At 59.4% G+C, this 27,946-nt stretch overlaps 1 protein-coding gene across 1 annotated transcript in view; it reads left to right on the top strand.

The window, feature by feature from the left end:
- Positions 1-12,184: 12,184 nt before the first annotated feature.
- Positions 12,185-27,946, top strand: part of PDE2A (phosphodiesterase 2A) — a 50,623-nt gene continuing 34,861 nt past the window's right edge. Inside the window, exon 1 of the mRNA XM_065678969.1 lies at positions 12,185-12,369. Within this exon, the coding sequence (XP_065535041.1) occupies positions 12,302-12,369 (68 nt within the window). The 5' untranslated portion in view covers positions 12,185-12,301. The remainder of the gene's footprint in view (positions 12,370-27,946) is intronic.

The following is a 27,946-nucleotide window of genomic DNA, read 5'->3' as shown; positions in this document are numbered from 1 at the left end:
CTCAGTGCATGCAACGTGTGCTAATGTGTTCGGTGCCTTCAGTGATGCTCAGTGCATGCAACATGCGCTAACGTGTTCAGCACCTTCGATGCATGTTCAGTGCATGCAACATGTGCTGACATGTTCAGTGCCTTCAGTGATGCTCAGTGCATGCAATGCGCACTAACGTGTTCAGCACCTTTGATGCATGTTCAGTGCATGAAACGTGTGCTAACATGTTCAGTGCCTTTGATGCATGCTCAGTGCGTGCAGTGTGTGCCAGGGTCCTCAGTGCTGCAGCGTGTGCTCAGCGCCTATTTTCACACACGCCCTCAGTGCCTGCACTGTGCTCAGCGTTCCACGTGTGCTCCATCTGCACGTCTGCACCGTGTCAGTGTCTGCACACGCTTGTGCCCCTCCGTTTGCACGCACACACACATCACCTGCATGCGTTAGTGCCTGAGCACACCCCTGGTACCCACAGGTCCTCTGAGCACGGAGAAGATGCTCTGAGCGAGGAGCTGCATCCGTAGGGCTGATCCCAACATCGACACCAACAGCTCCTGCAGCATCCCAGCTCCCACAGCGGCACATCTGGGGCTCCCTTCACCTCCATGCTCATCCCATGGGATGAAGCTGCCGTCCCTCGGGAGCAGGCTGGATGGAGCCTCCCTCCGCTCGCTCTATGTATAGCGCAGCGGAGGCGAGCGCGTGTGATGCCGCGCACACAGTGATTAACTGCAGAGTCATTTACAAACAGCTTCCTCAGCTCCCTGCCCGGTGCTGCTCCAGCACGTGAGGGCCGTTCTAACCCCTGCAGCATTCCAGACCTGGGGAATTGCGGCTGGAAACTGCCCGTGGAACAGGACCTGGGGGTGCTGATTGGTGGGGCTGGGCATGGGGATGGTGTGATGGGGAAGGGCTGAGGGACCTGGGGGGTTCAGATGGAGAAGAGAAGGCTCAGGGGGGGCCTGATGGCTCCCTACAAGTGCCTGCCAGGAGGATGGAGCCAGGAGGGGCTGGGCTCTGCTCCCAAGGAACAAGGGATGGGACAAGAGGAACCGGCCTCAAGCTGCCCCAGGGCAGGTTTAGATGGAGCTGAGGAACAATTCCTGCCCCAGAGGGTGCTCAGGCATTGGAACAGGCTGCCCAGGGCAGGGCTGCAGGCACCGGCCCTGCAAGGGTTCACACCCCATGGAGATGAGGCCTCAGTGCCATGGGGCAGGGGTGGCCGTGTCGGGGTCACGGTTGGACTTGATCTCGAGGCTCCTTTCCAATCCGGTTGATTCCATGATTCTATGGCTCTGTTGTAGCTGGATCCAGGTGCCTCTTCCCAAGGTGTGGAAGCTCTTGGCGTGGGGCAGAGCCAGCAGCATCCCTGCCCTTCGCCATGGTTTGGAGGCGGCAGGAGCATCGTGTGCTGGACACATGTGTTAGGTGAATGCCAGGCAAAGGCCCCCACCAAGGAGGCACAGCGCAGGCTCAGCACCCTCTGCCAACCACCTCCCAGCTCTGTATATAACAGAGCCTCCATCCATCCCACCCCTGGGTGCTGCCAGCCCTGGGTGCGAGCAATGGGGCAGCCTCATGCACCCAGACAAGAGCTGCTGCCTCTCACAGGGCTGACCCCCCGTTCCCCCTCCTCCTCGCGGGTACCCTAAGGGGGACGCAGGCAATGCCAGCGGATGATGCTCCCACCCCATGGCACCCACAGGGCTTGTCCCCATGGGTCCCCTGGTGTGCATCCCGCACCCTGTGACAGCTCAGCCCCTCTCCCGGGTGATGGACTCGCAGATGATCCATGCCCGGGTTCCATAGAGCCGCAGACTTCAGAGCAGTCATTATTTCATCAGCAGCCCCATTAACCTGTCACTGCCTTTAGTCAGGCTCTCGTGTTCTATCCCCCCTCCTTTCCCTTCCCTCCTGCCTTCTCCCAATCCCTCTTTATATTCAATCAGCCGCCTCCACACTTGGAATGCTACCAAAGGGCAGCCGGGCATGGGGAAGCATCGCCTCCCCCTGCTCCCAGCTTTCCCATCCCTCAATGGGGCTCAGGCTGGGGAAGGATTTAGGGGAACCTGTTGACAAGTCAAACCCCAGCCCCAATTCCTACCCCGAGGCTCCCCCCAGCATTCCAGAGCTCAAATCACTTCCAGAGCACTGGGAAGCGGCTCCTGATGGTGGGAAAGGGGGAGAAGAGCCCCTTGGAGGGGGTCAGGAGCATAAAGTGATGGAGCAGGGGAAGGACCGCGCCGCTTGAAGCCGTTTATCCCGGCCCGTGCTCCCTCCTCCCTCCCCAGCAGCCTCCCACTGACTGCTCCAGGCTCCTTAGGGAATATAAAGGGAATTTAGATCCTAAATAAAGGCGTGGGGGGAAAGGGGGTGCGGGGGCTGTGCCCCAGGGAATTGCTCCCCATGGGCTGGGTGCTGCGATCCCTACGGATGGGATCCCATGGGATGCTGGCAGCGGTGGGGGCTTGGTGTTGGGTGTCAGGGGTTCAGCACCTTGTGGGGAGGAGAAGGAGACATTGGATGGGTGCCCTTGGCTTGGCTTGGCCAGAGCAGAGAAAGGAGCCATGGCCAAGGGCAACTGGAGCTGGGTGGCAGAAACAGGAGCCAAACGGGGCCTTTCCCGATTGGAAGAACCCCCAGGGACACATCCCGGGGCCTGTGCTCTGTTTGGGACCAGGAATGCAGGAGGGAAGAGCCGCTCCCCATGGACCACAGGGTGATGCCGTGGGACAGCCCCGTGCCCCCTCCATCCATGAGCATGGTGGGATCTGCTCCCAGTACAGGCAGCTGCCAGATCCCTGCTGGCAGCAGCAATGGGTGTAACTGGTGCTGCTGCACCCAGGTGAGTGGGTCTGGCACAGGGGAGGATGCTCTGGGATGCTGATGCAGGGCCCGGGCTCCTCACCCTCCCTTGTCACTGGGGCTGCTGCGAGGAGCTGGCCTTGTCCTTCTCCATCAAAGCAGCGTCAATTTGAATCCATTTCACAATAACAGAGCCTTCAATCTCAGTCAGCCCCTCCTGCCCTGCGGTGATGCTCGGGGATTGTCAACACGGACACATCCGCGCTGCATCCCTGGCCAGGGCTGAGGGAGCAGGATGGGATGCGCAGGGACACGTGGTACCAGGTGGGACATGCAGCCAGGCAGAACTGCTGACTCAGCACAGCGCCGGGCTCTGTTTTCCCTGGGGATGGGTTGATCCTGCAGCCAAACCGGGTTTGGAGCCTTAAAGCAGCAGGCGCTGCTCTTCCTCCTCATCCATGAGGATGAAACACAAGCGGCCCTGTGGCTGGGGTCAGAGCTCCCGCAGGCAGGGTGGATGTGGGTCAGCAGGGCTTGAAAATCCCCATTTCCCCTTGCTCCATCCCTTGGGAGCCTCCCAAGAGGGACAGAGCAGGAGGATGCTGTGGTGTCGGTGGGGAAGGGAAGCGGGACTGATGTCACCTACCTGGGCTTGCGCCGTGTTTGACACTGTCCTGTGAGGCATCCTTGTCTCTGAACTGGAGAGATGTGGATGTGAGGGATGGAGCACTCGGTGGGTAAGGAATTAGCTGGATGACTGCACTCAGAGCTGAAGTCAATGGCTCAGTGCCCAAGTTGGAGGCCAGTGATGAGTGGTGCCCCTCAGGGGTCAGGGCTGGGACTGATCCTGTTCAGCATCATCATCAGTGGCTTGAACCTGCCCGAGGGGAGACTGAGCTGAGCTCTTAGGCAGAAGCTCTTCCCTGTGAGGGTGCTGAGGCGCTGGCCCAGGGTGCCCAGAGAAGCTGTGGCTGCCCCATCCCTGGCAGTGCTCAAGGCCAGGTTGGACACAGGGGCTTGGAGCAAGCTGCTCCAGTGGAAGGGGTCCCTGCCTGTGGCAGGGGTTGGGGCTGGATGAGCTTTAAGATCCCTTCATCCCAACCTATTCCACCCCAGCGTCACATTCACCCATCCCAATGTATCCAGCTAAATAGAGCCCAGGCTGCCATCAGCACCCAATGAACCGACCCATCCCAATTCCCTCCTTGCTGCCACCAAGATAAACCCGCTTTGCCCCACGTGCCACAAGGATCTGTGTTGAGCCGCCCTCACCCAGCATCGTGCAGCCCTGAATGGAGCATGGAGGAGAAATCCATCCCGATGAAAGGAGGAAAGCCAAAACGCCACTGAGGCTCGCTCAAGACTCATAAAAAAACCCTCTTTGAGGAAAATCACCTTAAATTGGCTATTTATCGGCTCAGCATCCTGCCGGGAGGTTTCCATGGATACCTGGAGCCTCGGCAGCGCCAGCCCCATGTGCCACATGCGTGTCCCCACTGGTGACAAACCCTCATTGGCACCTCTTACACAGCAAACTCCATCGATCTCAGCCCTGCTGTAGGGTTCTGATCCCAATTCCTGCATCCCGAGGGTTGGTACCCGCACGGGGAGATGCCCAAGGGACCGGAGGGTGGCAATGGGGGACACTGTGCGAAGGGGTTGGCATTGTGGAGACCCCATGCACTGGTGTGGCTGCAGTGGGACGTGATGCTCTAAGGGATGGGATTATCCCCATCAACACCCCTGTCCCATCACAGCATCACTTCCAGCTGTGGGGAAGAGTCCAATGCGCCCAGCCTGAAGACCCCATTCACTGGGTGCTACAAAACCTGCAGGCTTGGGTGCATCTGGGACAGGTTGCACATCCACATCCCTGCTCCAAGGGACCTTGAGGGCTTCCATGGGGATTTCCCTGCCTTAACCTGATGGGAAGAAACAGCTGGGAGCTTGTTGCAGCCTGGGGACCGGAGTCAAGCCACCACAAGGACAGGGATGCTTAGGGGATGCGACAGGGATGTGGCAGGGATGCTCCAGGTCCCTTCTGCAGCTCCGATGGCCACCAAGTCCATCTGCCAGCCCTGGAAACCTCATCCCTGCTTTTTCCCCACCAATTGGAAAATGCTCCTGGTGGCCTTGGGGGAATGATGTGCAAGTGGGTCCTCAGTTCAGTGGTCACTTGGGGACCCTATTAAAGCACACGGCTGACCCCAGCTGCATGTCCCATACCCCAGGCAGTGGGGTTTACCCCTTCCATAGCCCCTGAGGGCCATCCCAAAGGCATCCCCTGCTCCACAGACCCCCCATCCCATGGGACGGGGTGTTCCAGGGTGCCACCAATCCCGCTCTCCCTTGGGGCTTGTTCCATGACAAGATTATCTGCGTGGCTCCATGTAGCTGCATCACCTCAGCAGCCCCCAACAAGAACTCCTGCTGCCGCCTGGCATTGATTCCATGTGATCCATGACCGCCTTCCGCACGTTTAATCCCTCCCTGCTCCCTTTTGTAGGAGCCAACCCGCGCGTGAAGGAGCAGCAGCCACGCTGCTAATCCCCAGCACTCCGGGTCTGGCTGGGCCCTTGGATTGTTGGATTCCTTTTGCTCCCATCCTGATTTTGCCTTTGGTTTTATCTCTGTGCACAGTGGGGGGAAAGCTCAAGGGCCCATCCTGCACCCTGGCGCACCCATGGGCCATGGGAAGGGGATGCTGAGGGTGCAGGGACACCTTGTCCCAGGAGCACAGAGCTCCATCCTCCCCTTCCTATGTCCAATTCCTATCCCTCATTCCCAACCATTTCCAGCCTCATCTACACTCGAACACCCCCCATCTCCTCTCACCCCCAAACCAGGGATGGACCTCATGTCTGGGTGATGGGAAGCAGGGATTTGGGACCTCAGGGCTCAGCCTGCACCCAAGGGACACTGCAGGACAGGGTGCCCCCATGCTCCCCACAGCGATGGGAGAGCTGGGAAGGGGTCATGGTGGCAACAAGGATTCCAAACCCTCTGAAACCAGGATGGGGAACCATGGAGGGGACAGAGCTGGGTCTATGGATGGCGCCTGGATCGTGGTACCCTGGGGTCAGACCCTGGGAGCAAGTACCTGATTCCTAACGATTCCCATGGCCAGCGGCCGACCCTGCATCCCTGTTTCCCATCACCTGTATGACGGATGTCACCCCCGGCACAGCCTGGGCACGGATGCTGGTACCGGGGATCTGTCACCGCAGGGATTCTGCTCCAGACTTTGGCCCTGGGGACACGTCAGAGGGAAATGGGATTTGATGGGTGATGATGGGAGGCTGGAAGTTAAGGGGGGGGGGGGGCAGAGGCTGCCCCGGGGCAAGGGCACCCGTGTGGCTCCGCGGTGCGATGGAGCCGGTTGGTCCCTGTCCCCTCCCGGCTCCCTGCTGATGGATGTGACCGGGCAGGACACAGCACAGCCCGGGGCAGGCTCAGTGACAGCGCTGGAGCGGCCCCAGCACCGGCCCCAGCCGCGCTCCTGCTGCACCCTCAGCGAGGGGGGGTGATGGGGGGGCTGAGGCTGTGCTGTGAGTGAGCACATCCCTGCCCCTTCCCTTTCCCCTTCCCTTTCCCCTTCTCCCTCTCCTTCTCCTTCCCCCCTTTCCCTTCATCCTTCCCCTCCTCCTCTACCCTTCCTATCCTTCTCTGTCCCCTTCTTTCCCCTTCCCCATTTTCCCTCTTCTCCTTTCCCCTTCCCAGTCCCACCCGTATTCTCCCCTTCCCTTCCTCATCCTTTCCTTTTTCCTTCTTTCCCCTTCCTCTTTGCATTCCTCATCCTTCCCCTTCATTTTTCCCTTTCCCCCCTTTTCACTTTCCTCTTCCCCCTCTCCATCCTTCGCTTTCCCTTTCTTTCCCCTTCTTTCTCCTTCCTTCCCCATCCTTCCCCTTCCCCTTCTCCCTCCAATCCACTTTCACACCCCCCTGACCCCCACCAAGCTTCCCAAGCCACTTCCTGGACCTTTTGGGATGCTCCCTCCGCAACAGTGGCCTCCCCCATGGCTGCAGCACGGGCCCAGGGCAGGTCTGGGTGGCCGGGAGAGGGGGGGATCCGCTCTCCTTCCTGCTGCTCGGGATGGAACAGGGCACAATCAGGGATATTGAGATCAAATCAAGGTGGGGGATTTGCCTACGGCCATGAGCGGGGTGATGCTCAGAGCCCCACGGTGAGCACAGGGCTCCCCTTGGTGCTGGATTGAAGCAGGGTTTCTCTCCCATCCGCACGAGGTTTCATTTCCCTTCCCTTATCAGAGGATCTTTCCATCAGCCGCTTCCTCGGCTGCCGGGATCACAGCGCTGCTCCATTGCCCCCAGCACGTAGTCATGGGATGGGTTGGGATGAAGGGAGCTTAAAGCTCACCCAGCTCCAACCCCTGCCACGGGCACGGACCCCTTCCACTGGAGCAGCTTGCTCCAAGCCCCTGTGTCCAACCTGGCCTTGAGCACTGCCAGGGATGGGGCAGCCACCAGCATCCCCTTTATCCCTTTATTCCCAGTTGCTTTGGGAAAGGCAATGGGATGGGATGGGTGGGTACCAGTGAGAACCAGCATCAATCCCACCTCTCCCTGCATCACTATCCTCATGCTGGGTACCGGGATGCAGTAGGATGCTGCATCCAAACAGCCTCCAAGCAGCTCCCCTGGGCCCCCCATCCCAGCCCCAAAGTACCGGGGGGCCCTGTCCATGCTCTGCCCACGCCAGCAGAGCTGTACCTGCAGGCACAGGCAATCATTTCCCTCATCACTGAGGATTCCTTTCCGCTTATTTGCTGCTTTGAGAACAGCTTGTTCTGACCTTGCCGTAAAAACCAAGGCTCCGGGCTCCTCCGGGGGTTGTTTTCTGTTCTTTCTCTGTTCCCAGGATAAATGTCAAGGAAAATGGAAAAGCTTTTCTCCATTCCGCTCTTTTCTTCCTTCTCGGAAAAGCTCTTTGGGTTTGTGAGCGTGGCACAAGCAGAGAGTGGGGGGAACAACGCCCAGCTTCCATGAACTGGAACTTTCTGGTGGGTATTTGTACAGGAACAACAGGACCAGTGCTTCCATTGATGGGAATACTGGGGATATATAGGGGTATATCTACATACCGATGGGATTGGAACAAGCCACTCTAGTGGAAGGTGTCCCTATCCATGGCAGCGGGTTGGAACTGGGTGAGCTTTGAGCTGCCTTCATCCCAACCCATCCCATGTTCCTCTGACACCCTGGAAGCAGGGAAGCAGCGTGCGGTCCCTGGGAGCATCCCGGGCTGCTCCACTGAGGTATCCCTGCAGGAAGAGCGAGGAGCCCATTGCTCCCTGGAGCTCAGAGCTCTGCGGAGGGGGTGCAGTGATGCTGAGCCCTTCTGTAGGGAGAGCATCATGTGCGTAAGTGGCTTTGTGCCACCAAACCCATCCCCATGAGCAGGATGCTCCCGGTACCCGCACAGCGAGCGCCCAGGGCCGATTGGTGGCTCAAAGACCTGCATCCCGCAGCCGAGGAGGCTCAGCAGGAGCTGAGCTCGAGGCTCGTTTCACATTCACACCACAAACACCCACACGAGGGCACGGACCTGGAATGATGCCTTTGGAAGGCGGCAGCGCTTCATCTTCCTGACAGGAGATAAAGACATGGAGCAGCGTCAGGAGCCAGAGCGGAGCTGCCATGAACTCCGCTGGAATCGTGTTCACTGCATCCAGCATGGAATGTGAGGAGGAACAACAGGGATTTGCTGTGCTGGATCCTCCCAGGACCTTTTCCTTCCATAGGGCTGGGAAGGGCCTTAAGCTGCAGGAGGCTGGATTTGCCCTTTGGGTGCTCCTGAAGAAGCTTTCTTGGTGGATCTTGCTGGCCAGCACCAAGGCCTCACGCCTGCATCACAGCCCCCTCTAATGTCCCTGTATGCCATGGGGATGCCAACCCCATGGAGTTCCAGCAGCCAGGATCACTGCCAGGTCCATGGGGGTCTGAGCCCTGCGGGATCAGCTTGCTCCAAGCCCCTGTGTCCAACCTGGCCTTGAGCACTGCCAGGGATGGGGCAGCCACAGCTTCTCTGGGCACCCTGTGCCAGCGCCTCAGCACCCTCCCAGGGAAGAGCTTCTGCCTAAGAGCTCAGCTCAGTCTCCCCTTGGGCAGGTTCAAGCCATCCCCACATTCCTAATCCCAGCGGAGAAGATCAGAGCACATCGGGGTGCGAGGCCCACCAGGTCCCCAGGCCCATCACCAGATGCGAGGCAGGGACCGCCGCATCGCAGCATCCTCCCGTGAATCCTTCCATGTGGTTCCTGGCTCCTTCCCTTGTCTAACGTTGCTCCTGGTGTTCATTGAGGTGCTTTTCTCCTCCCCACATCGCTCTGTGCTGTTTCCTCCTCAGGAGAGAGCTCAGCCCCGTATCCAAGCAGCTTCTGCCAACAGCAGCGCAGGCTCTGTCCTTGGAGACACAGTTCCTCCTTTCAGCGTGTGCAGCCCCAGGGGTCTCAGTGCTGAGGAACCGGAAGAACCCGGTGGAACCATCCCAGAGCTTCCATAATATTTGGATGCATTCCATGAATAATGCAGAAATTGGAAAACTGGGAAGTTATTCCATGAATAATTTGGGTGTTTTCCACACAAAACCCTGCTCGCCCCTGCTTGGAAGCACCCAAGAAGCTGCACTGGTGCCTGGCTTCATAAGCACCCAAGGACCCCAGGGTGCCACCTGGAGTGGGGCATTGCACTGATGTCGGGAGCATCGTGGCATCCAGAGGAGCTGTGGCTGCCCCATCCCTGGCAGTGCTCAAGGCCAGGTTGGACACAGGGGCTTGGAGCAAGCTGCTCCAGTGGAAGGGGTCCCTGCCCGGGGCTGGATGAGCTTTAAGGTCCCTTCATCCCAACCCATTCCATGTTTCCATGATTAGGTTAAAGTGATGGCCCTTAAAATAACCCCGAATGAGCCCTGGCTCTGCCGTCAGCTCCTGTGGTGAAAACCGGGAAGGCATCACGGATCTGGCCCTCGGTTTCCTCCCGTGGCCAAGGCAGGCAGGCTCTCAGTAAGGGATACGTTACTCGGCCTATTTCTGAGGAGCATGGGGATATTAATCCATGTGAATCTGACAGGAACTGATGTGATTTGAGTGCAAATCTCTTAATAACTATTGCTGCTCTTCACGTGGGCTCACCACGGAGCAGGGCGGCAGCAGCGTATCCACAGGAGTTACAAAGCGCATCCCGCCCCTCTCCCTATGGAAGCAGTGACCCCGGAGGGCTGCATCGCTGCAAGGCTACCGAGGAGCAACCAAAACAGCTGCCTTTGGTGCAAGACCTCGTGCCGTGAAGCCGAGCTCCCAGCCTGGGGGTGTGGGTTGGTGCAGCGCGGAGCAGACAGCGAGCGTGGGGAGGATGCGGACACCCACAGAGAGATGCCGCTGAGCTGAGGACCAGAGGGATGCTCCTGGGTTACCATGGGAGGGGGAAGCACCAGTGGGGTGGCTGCAGAGGTGGGACCGTAGAACCTCGGGATGTTCAATGGCTTCAGGCTGTGCCTGCAGCCCAGAAACCAGCCACGTCCTGGGCTGCACCCCCGGAGTGTGAGCAGCAGCTCAGGGAGGGGATTCTCCCCCTTTACTACTGCGTGAAGGGGAGACCTGAGAGCAGCTCCAGGGCCTAAAGGGGCTGCAGGGAACCTGGAGAGGGGCTTGGGACAAGGGCCTGTAGGGCCAGGCCAAGGGGAATGGCTTGAACCTGCCCGAGGGGAGACTGAGCTGAGCTCTTAGGCAGAAGCTCTTCCCTGTGAGGGTGCTGAGGCGCTGGCACAGGGTGCCCAGAGAAGCTGTGGCTGCCCCATCCCTGGCAGTGCTCAAGGCAGAGGGTGCTTGTTCCATGCTCTCCCTGGCACCCAGGAGGCCCAGGGCAGGAGATCCCAGTGTGGTTGTGGGGGATAAAGCCATGGACACCACATCTGCTCCTCCAGCCCATCCGTGCCCAGCGCGGTGCTCGGTGCTGCAGGCGTGCAGAGGGCTCCGTGCTCAGTGAGGCTGCCGGGGGGAAGCTGCGCCGGTTCGGGAGGTGGCAGCACGGGCACAGGCACGGAGCGATGCTGCAGGCACACGGGAGGCTCCAGCTCCTCCTGCCTGGGGGTGCAGGCTCAAGGGGCAGGTTCAAGCTGGGTTCACCCATGTGGGATGGCCGAGGTCTCAGCATATCCCCTCCCTGCTCCTGTGTTACCTGGTCTGGGACCCGCTGCCCTGCTGGGGACCTGCCCGCCGGGCGTTGCTGTCCATTGCTTGTCTGCTCCCAAGGAACAAGGGATGGGACAAGAGGAACCGGCCTCAAGCTGCCCCAGGGCAGGTTTAGATGGAGCTGAGGAACAATTCCTGCCCCAGAGGGTGCTCAGGCATTGGAACAGGCTGCCCAGGGCAGGGCTGCAGGCACCGGCCCTGCAAGGGTTCACACCCCGTGGGGACGAGGCCTCAGTGCCATGGGGCAGGGGTGGCCGTGGGGCAGTGGCTGCACTGGATGGACCTGAAGCTCTTTCTCAACCCGGCTGATTCCGTGGTTCCATGATTCTATAATACTGCTCAATGCCACCCAGTGTCCTTGGGGAAGGAACCTGCTCAACGGTTGGGTGCTACCTGGTGCTGCCCAGTACCCCTGGGGCAGGGACCTGCCTGTGGGCCACTGCTGCTCCATACTGCTTGATGCTGCCCAGTGCCAATGTGCAAGGAACCTACTTGTGGGTCTGGTGCTGCCCTGGGGCAGGGACTTGCCTGCAAAACCAGTGCTGCACAGCATCAATAACTCTGTGCTGCCCAGCACTGCCTTGTACTGCTCAGCATCACTCTGTGCTGCCCAGCATTGCCTTGTGTTGCCCAGCATCGCCCTGTGCTGCCCAGCATCTCCCTGTACTGCCCAGCATCACCCTGTGCTGCCCAGCATCTCCCTGTACTGCCCAGCATTGCCCTGTACTGCCCAGCATCTCCCTGTACTGCCCAGCATTGCCCTGTACTGCCCAGCATCGCCCTGCGCTGCCCAGCATCGCCCTGTGCTGCCCAGCATCTCCTTGCGCTGCCCGTTGCCCCGGGGGCAGAAGCCGGGCAGACGGGCTCTTGCGGTGCCCAGGAGGACCCGGCGCCGCCGCGGGCAGCGCGGAGCGGGCAGGGCCAGCGTGCTGCTCACTAGACAAAGGCGGCGTCCCCCCGGAGCGGGGCGGCGCTGCGGGCGAGGCCGGGCGCGGCCCAGGGCGGGCGGCAGCGAGCGGCAGGTGCGGACCCCTTCGGCCCCTCCGCGGGAGCGGCTCCGGCCCCCGCCCAGCCCCGCGGAGCCGCAGCGGCGCCGTCAATCAGCGGCGTTTCTTCCCCCAGCCTCCCCCCGCGCCTCCCCGCCCTCCCCTCCCGCACGCCTCGGCGCGCTGCATCGGGCTGGGTTGACAGCAGCGGGCTCCGCTCCCCGTCAGCACCGAGAACCGGGCGCAGCGGCGGCTCCGCGTTGCCCGCAGCCCCTCGCCGAGCCCCCGCCGGCCGCCGAAGCATGCGGAGCCATGGGGCAGGGCTGCGGACACTCCATCCTCTGCCGGAGCCAGCCGTACCAGGCGGCTGCGTCTGACCTGTGAGTCCCCTCCGGCCGGCACCGGGGACTGGGGGGGGACCACGCCGGGAGGGAGCGATGCTCGGTGGGGGGGGGGGGAGGCTGCGCGAAGGCGAGAGGGAGACATCGCGGAGAGGGGAAAAGTTCCGCCTCCCGCCTGGGGTGCAGGGGGATCGCAGGCTGCGACCCCCCCTCGGTTCCTCACTGTGTGAGCCCAGGGCAGGGCATCCCTGATGGGCGATGCTGTGCGGGAGCGCTGCTGCCATCGGCATCTCCCCTTTTCCCTATTGACCCACCCTTACGTGTTCCCTGTAACCCCGTGGTGCTTTCCCTTCGGAGCGGAAGGCTCCTGGCCTGGCAGTGGGCTGGGGGGGGATGTGAGTGACTTAGGTCAGGCCTCGGCATCGTGGCTTCGGTGGCTCCATGCATGGCAGGAGGAGCCCCCCCCCTGCACACCCCCCCCACGCAACAGGTCTGGGGGTCCCGGTGCTGCTGATCCCGTGCAGCGCGGTGGGACGGGGATCAGGGGGGATCTCATTCCACAGCGCAGGAATGAGGGGCTCGCAGGGGGTGACCTTGCTGAGGGATGACAGTGCTCGCTTCCAGCCGTGCAGGGTGATGCTCCGGAGAGCCCACGTGGGGAGAGGGGCAGAGCTGGCTAACGGGAAGCAGCATGCGGTGCCTCGATTCCCATCACCGTGGCTCGGGATGGCCGAGATCCCCGGCTCTGTGTCTTGTGTGTGTATGGAGCACTCACGAGGCTCCACTGCTCTGCGCAGGCGGTTTGCAGTACGTGGGTGCTCTGCTTCCCGGGTATCCAGAGATATTGGGTGCTCCCTATCCCTTGTTTCCCACCCCAGCGATTGCTGGGATCAGACCGCACATTGCCAAAGGGATGGGCTGATCCGGTGGGAATGGGATGAGGGTGTAAGGGGATGAGGAGGAAAGCTGCTGGGTGCTCGGATTCCTTTGTCTGACGGGTGCATGTCAGCTCCACATGCTCAAGTGCTGGCTCGGCAGCCGGCACCACCGCTCCCAGCGCTGCATCCCTCATGGGGATGTGCCCGGGAGCATCCTCAGGGCTCCTGGAGCGGGTGCTTGATGTGATTCCAGGACCATCAGGGCACAAGGGAAGCTGCCGCCCGCTCCTGCCTCATCCCCACGTATTTCCCTCTGGCATCCCCAGCTTTTCGCACCTTCATGGGGTGACCTTTGGATGCGAAGTCTGCCTGGCTCTAGAATAGCCTCCAGCATCTCCTGCCTACGGTGATGTGGGGCTCAGATCCACCTTCCAGAGGCCTCCAGGACCTGCTGATCCCCCCCACTGTGGGTGCTGGATCCAGTCTCCGCGGGCAGCATCCTTCCCCCCAGCTCTCCCTGGTGCTGTGTGCGCTTTGTTCCCTGCAGAGATCCTTTCATGCTGCTGCCACCACATGTGCCCGTGTCCTTTTCTTTCAGCACAGCACACAAAGGTCTTGAAATGCCATTGCCATCCCCATGTTCCCTCCGGCTGGAATGCCGCTGCCGACTTGCAGCTCCTGTTTAATGGCTTTAAGAATGGTGGATGCTACTTGAGTGTAGCTGGATTGCTGCACCTCTCGAGCCGCCCAGGGCAGGGATGCTGAGATGAGATGCTTTCCCCTTTACCCAGGATACAACGCCATGTCTTTCCTAGATGTTTATCCCTGTTCCCGCACACCCTGGGAGATATAGGGATGGAAAAGCTTCCTAAGTGCTTTCCGGTGATGCCCTTGGCAGCTGCCCCTTCAGCACATGGGTGTCCCTGTGAGGCCGGGGTGATGCTGCCTGCTCCCTGCCTCCCCTCCAGCCCTGTGTTGTTTCCTGCTGGCTCTGCCTGCATGCTGCCAGCAGATCCCAGCGAAGCTGCTCCCACCCTCGCAGCACGCTGGGAATGCTGCGTGGGGCCGGGATGCAGCGGTGGGCCAGGTCTACCCACGTGCGTGGTGGATGAGCTCCGATTCCTCGCAGGGCAGCGTCGCTGGCAGCCACTCAAGCGCCATCCTGCATTATCCAGGTCACGTTCAAACCCGTTTCTTCCTCCTTTCCCTCCCGGCAGCGGCTCCTGACCCGGTTACGGGCGGGTGGGATGCTGGGGTGCCCGGAGCTGCCGTGCTCACAGCATCTGACAGCAGCCAGGGGCTGGGGAGCCGCAGCTGAGCTCTGCGCATTGAGAGCACGCAGGAGAAGGATGCTCTGAGCAGCCCCGCAGGGAAGGACCCGGCGCGGCGGAGCCTGGGCACAGGTCAAGGCTTCCTTCGGGAAGCGGCCTCATCCGGCTCTTCCCTCTGGCAGGAGCAGACGTGGGGAAGTGTGAACCAGGCAAGTGCCGCCGGGCTCGGCGCTGCTTTGGTGACAGCATCGGTGCCAGGCACGTGATGGAGGAGGGACCGCGGCTTGGCCACAGCTGGGATGAGGGCTCCGTCCTGGCCGGATGAGTGTCCAGGAGCGGAAAGGGACCAGTGTCCTGCGATGGGATAAAGAGGCATCTTTATCCCCTCCACAAAGGATGTGTGTTAGTCTGAGTGCCAGTTATTCCAGGCCAGTGCCAAGGTCCACACGGTGTGTCCCCAGGTTAATACAGGACGCAGGCAGTGTGTCCTCAGGTTGATACCAGGACCTGGACAGAGTGTCCCCATCAAGGCTCACGCAAGGGCCATGTGTAATGAACCATCCCCATTTTACCCCCCTGATGTACCCACCTGGTTGCTGCTTCCTTCGTGGTCCTGGACCTTAAAAAATCCTATCCAACCCAAACGATTCCATGGTTCCACGGCTTGCTCTGGTACCCATGGAGCAGCACTGGCTGGGATGCAGAGAGCATCCATGTGGTGGAGCAGTCCAGGCACCTTTTGGAGGTCTGCAGGCATCACCAAAGCCAAGTGCAGGCCCACCCTGCACCTTTTGCCCAGCCTGGTGCTGCTCCATCAACTTGGAGGTGTGTGGGGCACTTTTGCATCACCTCACCCTGGAGCTCAGGGAGGATGGAGGGGGAGCTCCTGGCACCCTGCACGTCTCCAAGCCTGGAGTGGTCCCTTGGGTGGGGAGGACCCATCCAGAAGCTCCCCCTCCATCCCCCCTATCTTCAGAGCAGCAAGTGCTTTCAGTGTCATGAGCCGCAGGAGGACGAGCACCCGTCCGGAGCAGGCAGCGCTCCAGCCGCTCCTCCATGTGGGATGCGGGATGCAGGATTCCCTGGCTGCAGCAGCGTTCTCCTCTGACCTCGGTCCCTGCTTTTGCTTTGTCTCTTTCCCAGCTCCCACGTGGCTGGCGCTGGGCTGCAGCCAGAAGTGCGGGCAGGGCCTTGGGACCTTCTGCTTGTCCAGCTTTCTCCTTCAAAGGGCTGAGCTGCCCTTAATGGATGGGTCTGAATGGAGGGGGGAGCGAGGGGGATGCAGAGAGCTGGGAGATGCTGTGGCTGCTGCTGCGGCTCCATCACATCCAGCAAAGGGGGGTTTAGGTGATGGAGAGCAGGCAGAGCGCAGGCAGTGGTACCCTGGCGGCTCCCCCCATCCCAGGGTCAAGGGTGAGGGGTGGTCTCATGCAATGGGTGACCCCAAGGTTTGCTGTCTGGGGGGGGGGGGGTTGGAGTGTGGGCTGGGGGTCTCGGGGAGCTATTCCTGGTCCATGGTGGGCTACGATGCTGCGGCAGCAGCAAAGTGGCCCCGAACCTTGTCACCAGGCACCACCCTCAAGGGATGGGTTAGCACAGCAGCCTGTGGGATTCGGCTCTGGGACGGCCCAGGGCCTGGTTATTTGGCATCATCAGCAGCCTTTGGTTCCGCTTCCATCCCCATCCTCAAATCCAAAGCCAGTGTAGGGAGGAAGAGGTGAATAAGGATGGCTTGAGAGCATGCAGGGAATGTTTTTGGGTGGGTTCAGACCTTCTGGTCTCTGTCCGTTTGTCCTTCCTATCAGAAATCAAAGAGAAGAAGAAAGATGGTTTTGGATGGGCACGTTTCCCATAGGAAATATCGAACCCTGGTTCTTTTGGCTGGAAATAAAGGGAGTTCAGGGCTTGTCCTGATGCAGACGGACTCACCACGTGTCCCAGCATCCCCAAAGCCCTTTGCTCACCAGATGCAGTGGAGGTTTGTGGTACCTAAGGAGGGAAAACACAATCAGCAGCTGCCGGTGCAGCGCTGGCACAGGAGTGATGACTTTGCCAGAATCCTCCCATTCCCTGGCTTGGAATCACTTCCCAGTTGGTTATTAGCTTGCACGTTTCAGCTGGGTGACTCAGAACACACCGAGGAGCTATTTATAATGAGCATTTGAAAGGAGGAGACTGATGGAGGGCTTTTATCCACCCCCCTTCCTTCAGTCCTTGAGCTGTGTTGGCTGCGCTCCCCTCGCCCAGAGGCAGGTGGGTTGGGAAGGTTGGAAAGGGACCGTCCATGTCCCGGAGGTTCCATAGCTGCTTGGTACAGGGTGAAGATGCAGGTGGGTTGGGAAGGTTGGAAGGGAACCCATCCATGTCCCGGAGGTTCCATAGCTGGTTGCTGTGGGGTGATGATGCTGACGGTCCTCTCTGGGAGGTGATGTACTATCCCTATCCAGAGCCTCTTCTCCCCATGGAGTGGAACTGGAATGTCCGTACGGCTCTACAGCAGTTCACACATTGGGGTTTATTCCCTGCAAAGGGATAACCCCATGTCCCTGTCCCACAGCCGGGATGGATCCTTGGGCTGTCACTTGGCTGGAGCCCAGCCAGAAGGACACCAGCCGTGGGTGCTGCCGTGCTTTTCCTTGCTCTCCCGAAGGAATGAGGCTTTTCCCTGTATTTTTCCCCTGCTCACACAACCAGGGCGCTGGCAGCATCCTTCCCGCAGGAAGAGCTGCTGGTGCCAGCAAAGTCTTTCATCTCCCAGCTCGAGCAGGGTGATGGCACATCCCTGAGGAGCTTATTGTCACTGCCTGGGAGCAGGGACCTGCAGCTCCAGGCTCTTTGGTCCTGAGCACGGCTGTGCAGGGGAGCTGCGGGACATGGGGGGACCCTCCTGGTCCTGCTGCAGCACCTCGGGGGGCTCGTCAGGTGGGAGACGGGGGTGTGGGGATGGGATGGGGCTCAGGTGCAGGGCAGATGGGCTTGGCCTGCAGCTGCTGTGGGGCTGGGGCTAGGGCTGAGGTTAGGGTTAGGGTTAGGGTTAGGGCTAAGGTTAGGGTTAGGGTTAGGGCCAGGGTTAGGGCTAAGGTTAGAGTTAGGGTTAGGGCTAAGGTTAGAGTTAGGGCTAGGTTTAGGGCTAAGGTTAGGGTTAGGGCTAGGGTCAGGGCTAGGGTTAGAGTTAGGGCTAGGGTTAGGGTTAGGGTCAGGGCTAGGATTAGAGTTAAGGCTAGGGTTAGGGTTAGGGTCAGGGCTAGGATTAGAGTTAAGGCTAGGGTTAGGGCTAGGGTTAGGGTTTAGGTTTAGCAGTAGGGCTCGGGCTACGGTTAGCATTAGGGTAGGGCTAGGTTTAGGGTTATAGTCAGGGCTAAGGCTAATGCTAGGATTTGGGTTGAAGCTGCCGCTATTTCTCAAGTGAGGGTTACGGTATATCTAGTTCTAAGGTCACAGTTTGGATTAGGGTTAGGGTTAAGTTTTGGGCTCCGGTTACAGTTATGTTTAGTGTTAGGGTTAAGTTTCAAGCTAAGTGTAGTGTTAGGGCTTGGGCTAAGGTTAATTTTAGGTCTAGGGCTTGGCCTCTATTTGCAGTTATGTTTATGGGTAGTGCTGGAAGTCTTTGTAATCTTAGGATTATGGCTTTGGTTAGATCTGAGTTTGGTGTTGGAATGAACTCTATGGATAGGTCTAATGCTGGGCTTAGGTCTAGGGTCTGGACTTGTACATGGGTTAGGGCTATGGCGAAGGTTACGTTTTGGGTTAGGGTAGGGCCAAGATTAGGGTTATGCTTAGTGCTTGGCCTAAATTTAGGGTTAGATTAGGTCTAGGATTAGAGCTATGGCTGGGGCTAGGATTAGGGTTAGGGTTAGAGCTAGGGTTAGGGTTAGAGTTCACACTAAAGTTAGGTCTCGGGCTAGGTCTATGGTTAGGGTTCAGGTCTGGTCTAGGCTTCAGGTTAGGTTCAGGGCTTGAGCTAGGGCTAAGGTTAGGGTTAGGGTTATGCTTAGGGCATGGCCTAACCTCAGGTTATGTTCAGCACTAGGCTCAGAACTAAGGTTCAGATTGCATTTCAGGGTAGAGCTAGGGTTAAGGCTAAGGGTATATTTAGGGTTGGGATCAGAGCTAGGGCTGGGGCTAAGATCAGGCTTAGGGCTAAGACCCGGACCAGGGCTGGGTCTCCCAAGCAAAGGTACCCAGGAGCCTCCCTCTGCTCATACATTTCGGAAGCCTCCTTCCTCCCTGGCAGCGCTTCCCCTGTGCGCATCCTTCCTCTGGAGCAGGGATGGGATCAGCCACCTCCAATGGCCTCATCCCGGCCTCACAGGAATGGGCGTGATGCTGAGTCGGCAAAAACGTGTATGTGCATCCCCGAAACTCGAGTGTTTTGTTAATGCTGGAGCGTGGACACACATGGAACATGGGGCAAAGCAGCTCTTACTGCATGAGAAGTGCTGGTTGTGGGGGCCAGATTGGTGTCAGACACCAGGGTGATGGGCACCTGGGTAAAAAGAAAGCCCCAAAGGAAGCCCCGACCCAGCTGATGAGGGTCAAGGGTCCCCCAAAAGAAGGATGAGGGCACTGAGGTGTCCTTTGGGTGCTGGTTTCCCTCAGCCAAGCACCCGCTCTGGAGGGTGCTGTGGGTGATGCTCATGGTGGGAGCTGGGATTGCTGCACCCAAAGGGCTTGGGGAGGGATTGAGAGGCTCTGGTTTTGGGGGTGGCTGTTCCCAAGCATATGACATTCCTGGAAATATCTGTGGCTGCCTGCCAGGCACCTGCTTCCCATCCTGCCCTCACCAGATGGACACGATTCCTCTGGGAATGCTGCTCCCTGAAGAGCTGCAGCAGGATGTGTCCCATGCCATGGGCTGGATGGAGGGGACACCAGGGCCAGCAGCCCCACACATCTCCCCCCCCCTCAAACCTTGGGAGCTGCATCCGATGCTGGGGCACATCCTTGTGCATGGACCATGATGCAGGACCCAGAGCCCGCTGCATGGGAATGCAGGGATGGAAAGGGGGGGGGGGGTCTCTTCCCGATGGGAATAGCGGGGGAGCTGCTCCCGGCTGTGTGGGTGCTCTGTGGAGGTGGGGTTTGGCAGCGGCCGCGGTGCTGTTGGGGACCCCCCCTCCCCATCGCTGGCAGGGAGATGGGACAGCAGGTCCGTGGGCTGGGATTGCAGCATCAGGCGCTTGGGCATCGCTCGTGCATGGAAACGGGAGCGCGCCGGGAGCGAGCGCTGCGTTCCCGATAGACCCCAGCTCCTCCTGCACCCCGCAATGTGCCTGCTCAGCACAGGCGCTCCGTGCTGCCGACAGGACCCAGCTTCATCCCTCCCGGCTCCATCCTCCCTTGGGGAGCTCGGTCACATCCCGGCTCTGCAGCTCCTGCATTGCAGACCCTGCGATGGGGACCCCAATAAAGGGATGGGGCTGGGGACATGTTATGGGGAGTATGTGGCTGCCGGCCCTCCTGGCTGGGAATGGTGTGGCTGGGAAGCCGGAGCCAGCATTCATCCTGTGGGAGAGCCATTCATTCATAGGAAGTGCAATCAATCCAGCATTAATAGCCTGACCCGCTCCGGTGCTGGTCCCATTCCCAGCAGGATCTGGCCATGCTGCTGAAGTGGATTGAAGTTCATTGCTGGGGCGAGCAGCAATGGTAGGACCTGGGAATGCCAGTGAAGGATGGGGCATCTCCATGCCCATGTTACGTCTCCCTGCCGGCCTTCCCGGCATTCCCATCGGTGTCAGGACTTGTGTCCCCGCTGCAAAGGACACGGTGGGGCTGCGGACGGCTGCCACCAAAGGAGGGGGGCCTCTTTGTCACTGCTGTGCCCATCACACCCCATTGTGTGAGAGCTGGGGGTCTCTTAAGCCCCTGGGTGTCAGACGGAGCTGCTCACACCCTAAGGACCCTCAAGGCACCAGCACCTCGTGGCCATGTCCATTCCCATCCCTCTGATATTCCAGATTCCCAGGTTCGCTCGTGCTAACAGGGAAATCCCACCAGGATTCAGTGAGAATTCCAGGCTGTTGGATCCGTGCTCCAGGGATGCTGCTGGTCCCAGGGAGGGATGGGGCAGTGCCAGCAGAGCCAGGGTGCTGCGGTCCTGCTCTGTTTCCATAGGGTATTGCCGATGGCAGTGGCTGGAAGGGACCGCAGATGCTGAATGCGGGGTTGAGCTGTGGGGCTGGGTGTGCGTTGGGGTGGGGAAGGGGGTCAGGGAGGGGAATAAAAAGCTGGAAAAGGGGAAAAATCCAGGAAACAGCGCTGGGAAGATCATGGGATGCAGCTAATCCCACCTCCGGCTGCTTCACTGAGCTCCCTCTGGGTATCAGCTGAACTTCCTAATTGCACCAGGAGCTGGCAGCCTCTGTGCCGCTGCCGCTATCCAAGGACAATTCCCCAGGGATCCAGGGTAACCGCGTGTCGGCTCCTGCCTGGATTGGTGCTGGAGCACGGCTCCCTCGGGTGCTGGTTGCATCGTGTGCAGGTCCCGAAGGGGGTCTCATTCCGTGTTCCTCCCTGCTCTGGTGCTGCCATGCAAGCTCCTGTCCCCCGGCATTCCCAGTGTTCCCTCTTGGGACAGCTGGATGGGGAGCAGGGATACCCTCCCACTTCAGCGAGCTGGGTCCTGGTGTCTTGGGGTGCAGTGCGATGGGAAGGAGGATTTGCAGGTTGCAGGGATGCTGTGCAATGGGGATGGGGGTTTGTGGGATGCAGGGGTTCAGTGCAAAGGGGATGGGATTTGCAGGAGGCAGGAATGCTGTGCAATGGGGATGGGGTTTTGAAGGATTCAGGGAGACCACGCAATGGGGATGGGGATTTGTAGGATGCAGGGATTCAGTGTAAACAGGGTGGAATTTGCAGGATGCAGGGGTGCAGTGCAATGGGAATGGGGATTTACAGGATGCAGGGATGCAGTGTGATGGGAATGCGGATTTGCAGGATGCAGGGATGCTGTACAATAGGGATTTGCAGGATGCAGGGATGCAGCGGGATGGGAATGGGGATTTGCAGGATGCAGGGCTGCAGTGCAACAGGGATGGGGATTTACAGGGTACAGGGATGCTGTACAGTAGGGATTTGCAGGATGCAGGGATGCAGTGTGATGGGAAGGGGGATTTGCAGGATGCAGGGATGCAGTGTGGTGGGAAGGGGGATTTGCAGGATGCAGGGATGCAGTGCAACAGGGATGGGATTTGCAGGATGCGGGGATGCTGTGCGATGGGAACGGGGATTTGCATCCCTGCAGTGCTCCCAGGTATCCCAGCCCCCCGGACCAGCCGGGCTGCATTCCTGCGGCTCCTGGTATCCCAGGGCAGCCGCTCCTCCAGCCTGGCAGCGCAGGGACCTGGTGCTCACGGTGCGGGCACCACCCGGGAAGAGCAAACAGGGCTCAGCCCTTCCTTAACGGAGGCACTTGGGGCTCCAGGTGTTGGTTCAGCAGATAACAGCTTCAGTGGCACCGTGTACCTTCCCTGAGGCACCATGGGGCTGGTATCACCGTGTCCCTTCCCTGTGGCACCATGGGGCTGGTATCACCATGTCCCTTCCCTGTATCACCATGTCCCATCCGTGTGGCACCATGGGGCTGGTATCACTGTGTCCCTTCCCTGAGGCACCATGGGGCTGGTATCACCGTGTCCCTTTGCTGTGGCACCATGGGGCTGGTATCACCTTGCCCCATCACTGTGGCACCGTTTCCCATCCCTGTGGCACTGTGTCCCTTCCCTGTGGCACCATGGGGCTGGTATCACCATGTCCCTTCCCTGTATCACCATGTCCCATCCCTGTAGCACCATGGGGCTGGTATCACCTTGCCCCATCCCTGTGGCACCGTTTCCCATCCCTGTGGCACCGTGTCCCTTCCCTGTGGCACCATGGGGCTGGTATCACCGTGTTCCATCCCTGTGGTACTGTGCCCCTTCCCTGTGGCACCATGGGGCTGGTATCACTGTGTCCCTTCCCTGTGGCACCATGGGGCTGGTATCACCGTGTCCCATCCCTGTGTCACCTCGGGGCTGGTGTCACCTCCCACATTCTGCAGCTCCCTGCATCACTGTGCAGGGCTGGAATGAACCCGGAGCTGTTGCCATGCTGTCCTTCCCATGGATCCCACAGTGATGTTTAACCATGGGGCACCCTGCGCTGGTGCCACGATCCATCGCTTGGATGCACCTGGAGAAATCCTTTGGGATTGGAATAAACAGATTTGCATCATGGCTTGAGGCTGGGGAAGGTGAAATCCAGGGATGCAGGTGCCAGTGTGGGAGTTTGACTGCCTCCGGGTGCTGGAGGATGGAGGAGCATGTGCAGGGATCCCATGGATACCCCAAACATCCTGAGTTTGCTGCTCCCATTGCTCCAGGTTCTCCTGTGGCCCATCAGCATCTCCCTGTTGCTCCATCCCATCCCTACACCGTGGTCCTCGTCCCCTCCATCCCTGCATCCCTGCTTCCTGGTCCTAATCTCCTCCATCCCATCCCAGCACCGTAGTCCTCATCCCCTCCATCCTTGCATCCCTGCTCCCTGGTCCTCATCCCCTCCATCCTATCCCTGCACCGTGGTCCTCGTCCCCTCCATCCCTGCATCCCTGCTCCCTGGTCCTCATCCCCTCCATCCCTGCATCCCTGCTCCCTGGTCCTCGTCCCCTCCATCCCTGCATCCCTGCTCCCTGGTCCTCATCCCCTCCATCCCTGCATCCCTGCTCCCTGGTCCTCATCCCCTCCATCCCTGCATCCCTGCTCCCTGGTCCTCATCCCCTCCATCCTTGCATCCCTGCTCCCTGGTCCTCATCCCCTCCATCCTATCCCTGCACCGTGGTCCTCGTCCCCTCCATCCCTGCATCCCTGCTCCCTGGTCCTCATCCCCTCCATCCCTGCATCCCTGCTCCCTGGTCCTCGTCCCCTCCATCCCTGCATCCCTGCTCCCTGGTCCTCATCCCCTCCATCCTTGCATCCCTGCTCCCTGGTCCTCATCCCCTCCATCCCATCCCGGCACCGTGGTCCTCATCCCCTCCATCCCTGCATCCCTGCTCCCTGGTCCTCACCCCCTCCATCCCATCCCCATTCCAGGAGTTAATGGTGCCGCTGCACAAATACCACATTGGAGGAGAGAATTCCCAGCCTGTGGATCCAAAACTAAGATTTCTCCACCACCACTTCCCATAGTGGTCCCAACACAGGCGTGATGAGTTGGGATTGCTGGGATGCAGCACTGGACTGCTGGGATGTGATACTGGATTGCTGGGATGTGGCACTGAGAGCACTGGGATGTAGTACTGGGCTTGCTGGGATGTAGTACTGGGAGTGCTGGATGCGGTTCTGGATTGCTAGGGCATGGCACTGGAATTTCTGGGATGCAGCACTGGGATTGCTGGAATGTGGCACTGGGATTACTGGGATGCAGAATTAAGCTCACTGGGACATGACAATGGGATTGTTAGGATGCGGCACTGGTCTTTCTGCAATGTGGCACTGGGATTACTGGGATGTGACACGGGGCTCACTGGTATGCAGTACTGGGATTGCTGGGATGCAGCACTGTAATTGCTAGGGCATGGCACTAGGATGTGGTACTGGGATTGCTGAGATCCAGCACTGGGATTGCTGGGCTGCAGTACTGGGTTGCTAGGACATGACACTGGGATTGCTGGGATGCACCACAGCTCACTTGGATGCAGCACTGAGATTGCTGGGATGCGGGCTGGGATTATTGAGATGCAGCACTGGATTTGCTGGGACATGGCACTGGGATCACTGGGATGTGGCATTGGGATTGATGGAATGCAGCACTGGGATTGCAGGAACATGGCACTGGGCTTGCTGGGATGTAGTACTGGGATTGCTGGGACCTGGCACTGGGATTGCTGGGAGATGGGACTGGAATTGGTGGAATGTGTAGTACAGGACTCATTGGGATACAGCACTGGGGTTGCTGGGATTCCATACTGGGATTGCTGGGATGTGGTACTGGGATTGCTGAGACATGGGACTGGGATTGGTGGGATGTGGTACAGGACTCACTGGGATACAGCACTGGGATTGGTGGGATGTGGTACAGGACTGACTGGGATACAGCACAGAGATTGGTGGGATGTGACACTGGGATTGCTGAGATCCAGCACTGGCATCACTGGGGCACATCTGGGACTCCCAAACCCCTTTCCCAAAGGAGCCGAGGACTCTTCGGCAGCCGCATCCCAAACTTTTGCCATGAAACCACTGGAAAGAGCCGGGAATGGGGGGTGTTTGAGCCCCTGCAGGGCTGCTGGAGCCCTTTGCATTAAATAAGGGGGAAAAAAGGGGAACAGCAGCGTAATTCCATGCTGTGGAGCCGGGAATGCAGGTGCTTATGCAACGCGCAGTAATGACTGGAGTGAGTCATTAGAGCCCAGCAGTCACCGGGTATTTATAGCTCCCTCCTCCCCCCAGAGGTGCCACCTTTTGTTCCCAAAGGATTTGGTCATATTCCCAAGGGATCCTGGATGCGATGGGGCTGAGCTGGGCTCCTGCATCCCAGCGGGGTGCTCTCAGTGGTCCAGGGGATGCTGCTTGCCCTGGATCTGTAACCGCATCTCTGGATAAGCTGCTGCGCCGCTTCCCTTCCTGGGCATTCCCACTGGGATAATTAATCCTGATCCCCTCCTGACCCCAGGAGCTGCTGGTTTCTATTCCCTGCCAAGAGCCTAAAGAATTGATTTGGGAATAGAAGGGATGAATGAATTCATTAGAGGAGAACAAACGAATAATCCTGGTTTAATCCAGGTTCAATGGGTGGGATAACAAGAGGGAACTGGAGCAGTAAGTGCCAGGGAAGAGGGTGGCAGCAGAACCTGGCATGCCAAAGGGATGTCCATGGAGAGATGTCCTGAAAGGGGGGAAAACCTCCCTGGATCAGGCTCAGAGCATCCCTAAATCAGGCTCGGAGCACCCCTGGGTCCCCAGAGCATCCATGGATTGGGTCAGAGCATCCCTGGATCAGGCTCAGAGCATCCCAGCCTTAAATGGTGTTACCATTCACTTCTTCTTTGCTGATCCCGTGGGATTAGGCCATTCTGGGAGCAGTTTGCTTAACCCCACATCATGCCACGAGCTCAGGCTGGGCTCGGAAGCAGCACCCCGGATCTCAACTGCTCCTATCTGATTCCATCCGGCCATAAAGCCCCATTGTCCATATGCCGGGGCTGGGATCTTCCTTATTGCCCTAGGAAGCGCTGGCACGGAACAGCCACTGAAGGGCCAATGGCTGGGATGGGTCAGGGCTGGTTCCAAGGGGAAACTGAGGCACGGGGGGGGCTGGAGGCAGAGCAGGCTCTAAGCTTGGTTTAGCCAGGGCCAACCTAGTGCCTGGGCTGGATAAATCAGTGGGTGAGGGTGACCCTGCACCCCGCTGCACCCCCAGCACCTGCAGCATCCGTAGCATCTGCAGCATCCACAGCATCCATAACGCCCATAGCATCCACAGCACCCGTAACACCTACAGCACCCACAGCACCCACTGCACCCACAGCATCCGCAGCATCCATAGCACCCATAACACCCATAACACCCACAGCATCCACAGCACCCGCAGCATCCACAGCATCCACAGTGCCCGTAACACCCACAACACCCACAGCACCCACTGCACCCACAGCATCCACAGCACCCATAATGCTCATAGCATCCACAGCACCTGCAGCATCCACAGCATCCGCAGCACCCATAGCACATGGGGATGGGGATCTGGGGGTGACCCTGCACCCACAGCATGGGGTGCTGGGGGCCCACGTCTGGGCTGTGCTGCGCCCCTGGTTGCTGGGTGTCCCCTCCATGCGTGGTGTCCCTCCTGCTGCCTGCTGTCCCCTGCCCATGTCCCTCCTGCTTGCAGGGTGTCCCCTACACGCATGCTGCCCCCCATGCAGCCACCCCCATCCCTGCTGTCCCCCTCCTGATGCACCCTCCTCCAGGCACGTCCTGTCCCCAGATCACACCTTGTCCTCACCGACACACTCTGTCCCGTCCCTATGGGCACACGCTGTCCCCATGGACACACGGTGTCCCCATGGGCACACACTGTCCCTATGGACACATGCTGTCCCCTGTCCCTATGGATGCACACTGTCCTTATGGGCACATGCTCTCCTTATGGACACACACTGTCCCTATGTGCACACACTGTCCCTATGTGCACACACTGTCCCTCTGGACACACACTGTCCCCTGTCCCTATGGACACACACTGTCCCTATGGACACACACTGTCCCTATGGACACACACTGTCCCTATGTGCACGCACTGTCCCCTGTCCCTATGGACACACGCTGTCCCTATGGATGCGCACTGTCCCTATGGACACACGCTGTTCCCTGTCCCTATGGACACACACTGTCCCTATGGACACACACTGTCCCCTGTCCCTATGGACACACACTGTCCCTATGGACACACACTGTCCCCTGTCCCTATGGACACACACTGTCCCTGTGGACACACACTGTCCCCTGTCCCTATGGACACACGCTGTCCCTATGGATGCATGCTGTCCCTATGGACACACACTGTCCCCATGGACACACGCTGTCCCTATGGACACACGCTATCCCCTGTCCCTTAGGACACACGTTGTCCCTGCAGGCAGTGTCTGTCCCTCACACCACACGTGCTGTCCCCTGACATGCTGCTGTCTCCCTGCACACGTGCTGGCCCTGCAGGTACCTGCTGTCCCTCTTGGACACGTGCTGTCCCTCAGGACATGCTCTGTTCCCGTGGACACACTGTCCCTATGGACACACACTGTCCCCACGGATGCACACTGTCCCTATGGACGCACACTGTCCCTATGGACACACACTGTCCCTATGGACACACTGTCCTACGGACACACACTGTCCCCACGGATGCACACTGTCCCTATGGACACACACTGTCCTATGGACACACACTGTCCCCATGGACACACACTGTCCCTATGGACACACACTGTCCTATGGACACACTGTCCCCACGGATGCACACTGTCCTTATGGACACACACTGTCCTATGGACACACACTGTCCCTACGGACACACACTGTCCCCATGGGTACACACTGTCCTGATGGACACACGCCGTCCCTATGGACACACACCATCCCTATGGACACACACCGTCCCTATGGACACACGCTGTCCTATGGACACATTGTCCCCATGGACACACACTGTCCGTATGGATGAACACTGTCCCCATGGACACACACTGTCCCCATGGGTACACACTGTCCCTATGGACACACGCTGTCCCTATGGACACACACTGTCCTATGGACACACTGTCCCCATGGATGCACACTGTCCCTATGGGTACACACTGTCCCTATGGACACACACTGTCCCCATGGATGCACACTGTCCCCATGGGTGCATGCAGAGCCCATGGCTGCCATTGTCCCCCACCCTCAGGGTGCATGCCTGCAGGATGCTCACAGGGGACCCTGTGTGACAGCAGGA

Source organism: Lathamus discolor, chromosome 4 (genome assembly GCF_037157495.1).
Source record: "Lathamus discolor isolate bLatDis1 chromosome 4, bLatDis1.hap1, whole genome shotgun sequence".
Classification (NCBI taxonomy): domain Eukaryota; kingdom Metazoa; phylum Chordata; class Aves; order Psittaciformes; family Psittacidae; genus Lathamus; species Lathamus discolor.
Note: the sequence above shows the minus strand (reverse complement) of the source record. Positions and strands in the feature narration are given on the sequence as shown.